The sequence below is a fragment of the Saccostrea cucullata genome, unplaced genomic scaffold (assembly GCF_032062105.1).
Source record: "Saccostrea cucullata isolate Sc308-1 unplaced genomic scaffold, CSIRO_AGI_Scuc_v1 ctg999, whole genome shotgun sequence".
Lineage (NCBI taxonomy): Eukaryota > Metazoa > Mollusca > Bivalvia > Ostreida > Ostreidae > Saccostrea > Saccostrea cuccullata.
In genome coordinates this window covers 489,253-499,844 of record NW_026933174.1, presented here as the reverse complement: position 1 = coordinate 499,844, position 10,592 = coordinate 489,253, and the positions used below count along the sequence as shown (strand labels likewise).

At 31.4% G+C, this 10,592-nt stretch overlaps 1 protein-coding gene across 1 annotated transcript; it reads left to right on the top strand.

Moving 5' to 3' along the window:
* Positions 1 to 785: 785 nt before the first annotated feature.
* Positions 786 to 3,154, top strand: LOC134237461 (uncharacterized). The gene is made up of 5 exons (XM_062719546.1): positions 786 to 880; positions 1,209 to 1,291; positions 1,503 to 1,949; positions 2,032 to 2,339; positions 3,095 to 3,154. Exons 1-5 carry the CDS (start codon positions 786 to 788, stop codon positions 3,152 to 3,154), a joined length of 993 nt encoding a protein of 330 aa, XP_062575530.1.
* Positions 3,155 to 10,592: the final 7,438 nt, after the last annotated feature.

Sequence of the window (10,592 nt, the reverse complement as noted above, 5' to 3'; positions counted from 1 at the left end):
AGCAAGAACAATTTATCATTGAGTCAAATGCTGACTGACGTTTTTCATGCGTATTGTTAGTCCATTATTTATACACTGAATTGACGATGGATTTCTCCTTCATTTCCCGATCATGACAAGGAGCACACGGCGTGTGTGACCGGTCGGCAGGGGATGCTAACTCCTCCATGGCACCTGCAGATCCCACCTCTGATGATTCGGAGGCCTGCGTTTGCTCTGCTCCAATTTTGTATTGTTTTATGGACTTTGATATTGAATAATTTGTAATCTCCATATCCTTTATGTATGCCGAATAAATTCATACTTGATCGAAAAAGTTATGCAAGTGACATATCAAAAATGCTATTTTTAATAATACGTACCTGATTAAACTCTAATATCATTTTGACTGCAAATTAATACAAAGACTATTTCTGATAAAAATAAAATGTAAATTTTTAATGCATATCAAACCTTCAGACAGCCTTTACATATATGTATCTGTATATTTTGCATATTTTGCATTCTAAATTGGATTAAGATCATCTTGCTTTGTCTTTCCACTACATCATTTTGTCTCGGTCAAACGACTAATCGCGCCTCTAAATTGAATATTTCAGTATTGGTAATCGAAAGAATTGCTGTATTTTGAATGTTTGACCGAAATCGGAAGCTAATGTAATATTGATGGATGATTAAATGATTTATGGGTTTTTTTGTAGATTGTGTGATCCACAATGTGATAAAAGCAAATAAAGAAAATTTAACAAGCAAAATGGATGTTACATCAATATAACCATACCATTATGGGGAAATCATTCCCAACACAGCTGAAACCGCCAGAATGTTCTCGGTGTAAAAGCAGTGCAGAATACTACTGTAGGACATGTAAACAAGATTTGTAAGGAGGTTCATGTGATAGACTTTGACACAAAATACCACGATGTAGTGATTGACCGCTTAAAGTATGGCGACATTATGATATTACAGACTTGTACGATTCACCCAAACATGTTGTGTAAAATGTGGTGTGAAAATTGTCAGTTTCCAGTTTGTTCTAGATGTTAAGACAGGAGTTGTTATGGAATATATGGAATAGATATTAAGACAATGTATAAAACTTATCAGAAACAAAATAACGAAAGATTTTTTTACGTAACACGTGAGATTATGCAACGTAGTCTTTTTATCCAGGCAAGAATCAATTCTGATTTAAAATCCTGTCATAGAGAAATCAAAGAACTCTGGTGGAGCATGATGAACAAAGGTGCTGTGCTAAAGAAAACGATAAATCGTTTACAAGAGCACCTAAGTGAATTAGAACTATATCTTAACTCTAAACTTCAACAACAAAGGAGACGACTTGGACTCATAGAGAAATTTAAATACAGATCTGAACATTTAGCAAACAAAGCTATACAATTTCTAAAGCTCATTAAAAAAATCTAACTTCTACACAATTAAGAACATCCCATTAGCATTGATAAAAGGTATCGATAATGAAGATATTTTTCACTTCCTAGGAGAAATCCAAATCTCTGAGACAGGGAAGAGACAAACAGGAGTAGAACAACTGTTGGAACTTGTCCCTACACCACTTTTACAGATATCTTTCACAACGAAGCGTACATGGTTATTTGATGACGATACCCGTCATATCTCATTCGTATCATCAGACTTTGCCTGGATCAGCAGTCGGAACAATCTTAAGTTAATATATACAACAGGTGAGACTTTGCATGATATTAAGGATAAATGTAAGAAAAATGGAGTGCATGCAGTGACAGGACAGGGAGATCTCATATATATAGATGAGGACTATGAAATTAAAAAAAATCAAGTCAGACATTATAACAAAGTCAACGGTAAAGGTGACAAAAGAGCATTGGAAGCCACACTGTCTCTATTGTTCTCCCTCCAATGGGAATTTACTGATTGGAATGATAAGACAGGATACATGTACAGCAAGGGTAGGCCGGTATACCGATACAGGAAAAGAACTCCAACATGACCCAGAACAGGAACTATATGGTAATCCCATATACATAACAGAAAACCAAAACGGAGACGTGATTGTTTCTTACATGATTGATAATGTTTCTGAGTTAGGTTATGTAGTCGTGACAGACCGTACAGGAATCCATCGTTTTACTTATAAAGGGAGTAAACCAGGATCAGAATTTAAACCACGAGGAATTTGCACAGATGCACTGTCAAACGTCCTTGTGTGTGATTCTACCACCAGAACAGTACAGATGATTAACAAGGATGGTCAATTTCTGTCAGTGCTACTGACAGAGCAACAAGGTATAGAAGATCCATACAGTCTGAGCTATGATTACAAATCTCATCGTCTATGGGTTGGATCTTTGAAAAACACTAAAATCTGTATATACAGACATATACAAATGCATAAACTTCTTCAAAAAGTCTGTGAAAAAAGTTAATTCAAAGAATAATTAAGCCAATCTCACTTTTCCACAGTCTTTGGAGTCTTTTCATTTCTTGAGGTATTTATAATTTTTGTATATGAATGGTAGAAATGTATAATACTCAGAGTAGGTTTTTCGAAATATTTATGTGGTTTTTTTTCATTTGTTTATATATTTCTGCAGAAACTTTCTCAGCTTGTTGTCATTTTCAGCTGATGTATTCTCAACTTACCATTGCATTTACCAATCTTCTTAATAAAGTTCAAGTCAATTCAGGTACTGCAATCAAAATTTAGTGTAATCATCTTAAACTGAAGGTTGCGAATAAGAAGCATCGATAAAGGCACTAAAATTATATATTAGATTATTTAGAATTTATTAATGAGAAAAGTCCGAGAACATTTGGAGACCCTGCCGGAAAACCAGGTGTAATATTTTTGTTAAACTGTTGCAAAATATATGCAGGAGTCAAAGGTAATCCACACTGCATTTTGGTTGTTCCTTAAATATCTGAGAATATGAATTACTGAACAAAGTCAATAAGCTGATTTTTACCTCAAAGTAAAAATTTGCCATATCACTACAAGAATTCCTTTAAGCGTTGCTTTAGCAACAATAATCTACAATGGATAGTAGAGAAATGTGTTTTTTCGTCATGATATTTTTATTGTTATTATAAACAGGCTATTACTGATAATCCGTTAATGCTTCAAACAAATCTTGAAACACAACTGGTGGCTTAACAAAGATTTCTTATCACAAGCTTTCACAAAGATTAACAACCTTTTAAGAAGCATTGAAAGCATTGGTGAACAGGGCTAATGGTACTTTGCGGAACGAAACGGAAAGGAACCAGTTGTGGGGCACCCTAGGGGATGGAATAAATATGAATATATTATATATAATAAAAATTAATATAATACGTTACTTTATTACAAATTATTCTTCGATTTTATATCTTAGGAAACCAACCAAAGAAGTGTCAAATGTCTTAAGTAGAGGACCATGAAATATAATGTCTATAAGTGATGAATTATTTTGTTGTTGAGTTTTGATCTGCTGTGTCAAGTGTAGTGACTATGTGAACTGTTTTGAATGAGAGGTGTACACTTAGCTATCATTAATGTAAAAAAATATTCATGCTTTTCTTTCACATTTTACTGACAATAGTTTAATATGAAAAGTATATCGTTCATGTGCAGTCTAAAGGTAAAGAGAGTTGTCGCGCTTTGCCAGTATGTTTATTCTCTGGTTCCGTTCCTGCATAATAAAGCATTATATTTTTACCTTTCAAGCTTTTTCAAAAGTATTGTCTTTATATCAGTTATATAATTATACAAATAAAATCGCAGGCCTTGATGTTGATAAAAAACGTAAATACCATATCTCTGTCTTTAACTAAATCGATATGCAAAATAAGTTTAACATTATGGTGTAAAGGTAGATCTTAAAACGCGTGATTTGAAATTTGCTGTATGCTAACAAATATGTTTACTACCTGAACCTTGATTGTTATCTTAAACATTCAGTTCTGCGCTAATAAGAAAAGAAACACACATAACAGGTTCCCTTCCCTTTTCGCAAAATACAATATTAGTACCTTGCGAAACGGAACAACAATATCAAGGGTTTCAAAACCCTGTGAATGAACGACGTCATATTCGTTCGTGTAATGATTTGAATTTAAAAATCACGCTTAGCAAGAAAAAATTAATTTGACCGGCGACAGTCCAAAAAATTCTTGTTTTCTTTACATACAATCAAACAAAAGGTTTTGATAACATTTCATTTCTGTAAGAAAATTAAACACCATTTATATTTGAAAAGAAGAGGTAAGAAAAGTATTTCAAAATGATCAAATCTTCTTCCGTTCCGTTCTGCAAATTACTAATATCCACACGGGTATCGGTACTTTTTGGAACAAACAGAACCACATCTTTTCAATTGGAAAGAAAAAAAACAAGAACCAACCAAAAACAACATAAATCTGCAGTAGTATGGAACAGCCAATTTTTAAGCCTTCATGAATCCTGGTAAATCGGAATATTCCAAAATTAGTTTACCTGATAGAACAAGTCATTTTTGATTAAAGAAATATATGACATTCACGTAACAACTTATTTCTTCATATACCGGTATTTATTTCATTGTGTTTCAATTTTGCCGAGATTCGTTTAGTTCCACTGAATACTAATATCTGTAGTTACTATGTGGTCTGCATTGAATGAGAGACGTACCCCTATCATTGATGTAAAAATTTATTGTTTTTCTTTCAAAGTTTATTGTCAATAGCTTATTATAAAAAGAATATCGTTCATGTGCAGTTTAAAGGTAAAGAGAGTTGTTGCGCTTTGCAAGTATGGCCATTCTCTGATTCCGTCCCGTTCCGCTAAATACTAATATCTGTGTGGGTATAAATATTTAGCGAAACGAAACGAAACACAGTTAAGCTTGAATGTATAGGTGGTGAAATAAAATATAAGAGATATAAGAGACGCAGACGTTTAGCGGAAAGTTATTCATATATCCAGCATAGTAAAGCATGACATTTATTGGTTATTTTCCATTTATTATAATTAGTTATAGAAAATTTATAATTTCTCCACCTTCTAACACATTATCATCCTCTGAAATGAGAAAACCACAAATCATGATTCTCTATCACACGATCATCATACACAATTACACCAGGATATGACAACATAACAGTATCAAAGTATATTCCATCAGTTTAAGACATATTTCCAAAAAAATTCAAATCACTATGTGTCAAGTAACATGACACTTGACAGATACAAGATACTCGTATCTATATGTTCAACTCGTTTGTTTTGTTTTAGATGTACAACTAACAATATATATTTAATGTTTCTTTCAATACATAATCCTTCTCATTACAACTGCATTCTTCCTCATATTCAAAATTCAGTTGGAATAACTTGTGCCAAGTCAATTAAGTAGTCCTTTAAATACAACAATATGCTTAATCAGATATTCTTATAAACAATTTTTTTAACAGCTCTTCATATTTGTTCCTAAAGAACACTACCTGTTAGTTTAGCCAGCGTATCATAAATAACTTTCCGAAATAAAATAATACAGTGAAACCAATACTCAGTACTCATTGCAACTACTCGGTAAAAATAGCCTACATATGAACATTCTTACAAAATAAAATTAAAAAGAATAAGATTATTGAAAAACATGTATGCATAAATAAAAAATATACAAATTAACTGTAGTTTTGAAAATAAAACAAACAACACATTTGTTTCAAATCTACCCAATTAAAGGAGAAACTATAAATGAAATAAACAAGAAATAGCCTAACATGTGCAAAATACAGATACACTTCTCGTTAATATAACGAGTTCACTTATTGCTATCAATGTTGTAATTCAAGCTAAGGAAAACTTCAAATCTCAAATCCTAAAACATCTCTTAACATATTTATGTGAATATCCTGAAGGGTTACTTCACTTTTATCTATGAGATCTAACCAAAAGTAAGGGTGACTCTCAGAAGACATTTCTTCTTAATATAATAATAATGTGGTCTCATTTTTTCTTCGTTGTTTTCCAAACCAACTACCCATCCTCATTTTTTGTGGATATTTATATCTTTCTTGATGGGAAAAGATGATGTCCAATGGGGGCAAAGGATTCCTGTTGCTGATCAAAGATGTGTATATAGCACAAAATGCTGCTCGTTTTCCAGTAATAGATTCAACCCTGACAATTTTAAATGGCTCATCATTATGCCATGACTAACAATATTTGAATGGTCGCTGAACGTTAAGTTCACAAGTGACGCCACTCCCTTCTACTTCGTCGACAATGACTGGCATTTTCTTAATATTCTTGGTTTTTTTACTCTTTTTTCATCAGAGGAAGTTGGTCTGTTCTTGTAGATAACCATTGATAGATTGTATTTAAAGTTCTTTGGTATATCTTGCAGTCTACCCCTGTCATCAGCAACAACAATCAAATAACCACAAATTCGAAGTTTTTTAAACTTTGAACACTGACAAGAAAATCCTTCGGTGTTTCCTTTAGTATGAAAACCTGTTCATCCTCGGCAAAACAAAAGTTGCCGTTTTGCAATTCATCCACTTTGTTGTCTGAACTAATCAATTCTGCTTCTTTCCACAGGTCCCTTACAAGGGTTTTTTTTTTTTTTATTTATATTTTTTCTCATAATAAACAAAGAGATAGATGAACATATTTACATTTATGCCTTACACACAAACACACTCACCCTTTCACACTATCCACTATCCATCTATAGATAATTTTTAAAAGAGAGATAAAAAAAAAAAAGATAATAAATGTAAATTCAATTCGTCACTATTTCCTCCAACGCCTTATAACATTGTGCATAAATTATCTGAATTATACATATATTCTTTTATCAATATGCGGATAAAAAAGAAAAAAAAAAAAAAAAAGACAGTAACAATAGTGAATGCCATCTGAACTGTCACTCCTCAAAAACAGGTTTCCATGTAGACCATATAGAATTAAAATACACAATTTTATTCTTTTGGATTGAAACAAATTTTTCAACATTATATTTGATTCTTAGATGACATAAGAGTGCACTGAGATTTGGCATTTTCTTCTGCATCAAACAAGTAAAGATATATTGTTTAGTGTATAATATAATAAAATTCACAGCTCTATTATTTTTTGACAAAGGAATCTCTCCAAATATAACATTATTAATGTTAAATCCGACCCTTTTTGAAGTAGCTCTATATATATGTTGGCTAAGACTACTCCACAATGCCAAAATATTATTACAAAATAAAAATACATGTTGGATTGTTTCACTTTCATTCTTACAAAAGGTACACAAATCAGTAGTTTTGATATTAATCTTTTTAAGATAATAACCTACAGGAAGAATCCTATGCAGTATTCTAAACTGCAGCCATTGTACAGCTGTATCACTTGTTACTTTAAAACAAACTTTAAAAACATCATGTATTTCAAAATTACACTGCCCATAGATACTCAAAATGGAAATCCATTTTGATATAGATGTAGGTTTAACATTATTTGTGTTTAATATGGAGTAAATTGGCTTAGTGCATTTTTCTGACTGTAACAACAATTCATAATAAAAGGGCATAAGTGTATTGTAAGATTTTGTGAATAAGTGGTTGTCAATAGACATACATTTCAAATATTTTGATACTGCAGTAAGAACACTATTATATTGCATAATCTGCTTATTTGTATCCGTTTGTGAGAGGCAAAATCTTTTTTGTAAAGAATCAAAGCATAAAAATTTTCCTTCGCTATCTAAAAAATCTCCTATTACTCTGATACCCTTCTCATACCAATTTTTGATAAAAACAGACCGTTTGCCAACCAAGATATTAGAATTGTACCACACCGGCATATTTAAAAAATTACTTTTTACATGTTTATAATTATTTAAACACTTCATGACTTCCAGCCATGATTTTAATACATCTTGCCAGAAAAAATTGTTTTTAGGAAGTAAATGCTCTGAAATAAACAGATCCCCAAAATGAAATAACTTCTCAATAACATCTTTTCCATTTAATGCAAAAAAGAAATCCATCCATGGCTTTTGTTTTTGAGTTAACCTTTTCATCCAAGAAGATTTTAAAGCAATTATAAAATTGTCTAAGTTGACCATTTTTAAACCTCCAGAAAGATAGTCTTGTGTGACAAGGGATCGCTTTATCTTATCCGATTTGGACTTCCATATAAATTCAAAAATATCTTTTTGCAAATCAACTAAAAGCTGTTTTCTAGGAGATGGCAAAGAAATAAATAAATGATTAAGCTTAGGTAGGATAAGCGTCTTAACAACAGTTATGCGACCAATTGGAGTTAGGCTTCTTCGCTTCCATTGTTTAATCAAAGCTCTTATTTTAGGTAGTTGTAAGTCATAATTAATATCAACAGTTTCTTTAAGATGAACTGAGAACTGAATTCCTAGTAAGTTGAAAGTTGTAGTTCCCCATTCTAGTTTCCACCTTGTGTGATGGAAAACTTCTTTTGAATACTTTTTTGATCCAATCCACACTATTTTAGTTTTTGATATGTTAATTTTCAATCCTGAAAGTTTTGAATAAAAATCAATGGTATCAAGAGCAGCAAAAAGGGATTTTTGTGAACCATCTAAAGCAAGAAAAGTGTCATCAGCATACTGAGATAATTTATGTTCTTTATTATCTACCACAATACCTTTAATGTCCTTATTCTGTTTAATTAGAATTGCCAGAATTTCTGCACATAGAATAAATAAATATGGAGAAACAGGGTCACCTTGTCTGCAACCTCTTTGTATATCAAACTGATCAGATAAAAATCCACTTTGTAAAATAGAAGCTTTAAAATTAAAATTTAGAATCTTGACCCAATTTATAATCTTTGAACCAAAACCAAAATACTTCAAAACTTTATATGTAAATGTCCATGAAATTGAATCAAAGGCTTTTTCGAAGTCAATCAAAACTAATAGACCTGGGATGCTTTTGGAATCTGTGTAGTGGATTAAGTCATACATGAATCTTGTATTTTCACCTATATACCTCCCTTTCATAAATCCTGATTGAGTATCTGATATTAAATAATCTAATGTTGTTTTAATTCTTTGTGCGAGACATCCTGATATTATTTTATATAAAACATTTAGAAGTGTTATTGGGCGCCAATTTTTTAGAAACTGTCTAGGTTTATCACCTTTTGGAATACATGAAATTATACCTAATCTTTGTGACATTGGGAGCTCGTTATTGATAAAAATACATTTAATTGCCTTAAGTAAATAAGCCTTTAAATCATTCCAAAAGAATTTAAAAAATTCAACCGTGTAACCATCACTACCTGGAGATTTGTTATTTTTCATATTTTTAAGCACTTCTGCTACTTCCTTTTCATTAATATCACACTCAAGTTTCTCAGATGCATGCTTATCTAACTTTGGGACATCTTGTCCTTGAATAATTTCTTCTAAATTAATATCTAAGAGCTCAGAATCTGAACTTGTATATAAATGCTTATAGAATAATTTCACATGATTTAAGATCTCTGCCTGATTATATATTGTGCCCTCACTCTCTACTTCTACCTTTTTAATAGTTTTATTTAAAAAATTCCTGGCTTCTAAATTACAAAAATACTTTGTCGGTTTTTCCCCTTCTTCAATCCATCGAGCTCGTGATCTTATGATATGCCCCTGCAATTTTTCTTTTCTCAAATTTTCAAGACTCAGCTTTTTTTCTTCTAAAAGTTCAAAATTAATTTCTGTCATTGTTTCTAAATGTTCAATTTCCTCTGGTAATAATTTTTCTGAATTTTGTCTTTCTTTTTTTCTGAAAGATGAATAAGAAATAGTAACCCCTCGAATTTCCATCAAAAGAACTTCAAAAAACAAACTGTCATCAATTTGAACATTACATTGATTACCGTCATTATTTGGAACATGTAAATATTGGGCAACTACCTTTTCTATAGTTTCTTTTACTTTTCCAACATATGTTTTATCTGTTAATAAGCTGTTATTGAATTTCCATAGACCTCGCCCTCTTTCAAAAGAATTAAATTTTAATTCCATTATAACTGAAGAATGGTCAGACCTGTAACCAGGTTTAATAGCAAAGTTTTCAACCAAATTTGAAAGACTTTCTGAAATAAGAATATAGTCAAGGCGACCTTGTTTAAATGGATTTTTTTTCAACCAGGTATATATTTTTTTGTCTGGGTTTAAAATTCTATAGTAGTCAATTAACTGAATATCTTCCATAACCTCTAATAGTTTCTCACGTGCTTTTGGGTTACTGACACTACGATAATTGAAAGTATCTAAAGAAGGGTTTAAAGCAAGATTAAAGTCACCACAAAGTAACAGATATTCATTATCAAATTCAAGAAAAGTTTCTCTAACTATATCATAAAATCCTGGATTATCAGAATTAGGACCATATATGTTTATGATAGTAGTTCTATTATCTTCAATTGTAATGTCTAATGCCAGCATATTCCCACTATTATCACGTTTTATACTGTGTATTTTAAATTCAAAATTATTATTAAACATTATAGCAACCCCTCTTGCATTAGATTTAAAAGAATTAAATATACATTTGAAACCCCACTGTGCTTCAACATATGGTTCAATTTCTGTAGTAAAATGAGTATC

What these genes read in the sequence shown, in the direction of transcription:
- LOC134237461 (XM_062719546.1), top strand. Translation starts at nt 786, where the DNA reads ATGGGGAAATCATTCCCAACACAGCTGAAACCGCCAGAATGTTCTCGG. An exon ending in TCGTTTACAAGAGCACCTAA is followed by an intron (nt 1,292 to 1,502) that starts GTGAATTAGAAC and finishes TTCACTTCCTAG; the next exon opens with GAGAAATCCAAATCTCTGAG. An exon ending in ACAAATCTCATCGTCTATGG is followed by an intron (nt 2,340 to 3,094) that starts GTTGGATCTTTG and finishes TATTATAAACAG; the next exon opens with GCTATTACTGATAATCCGTT.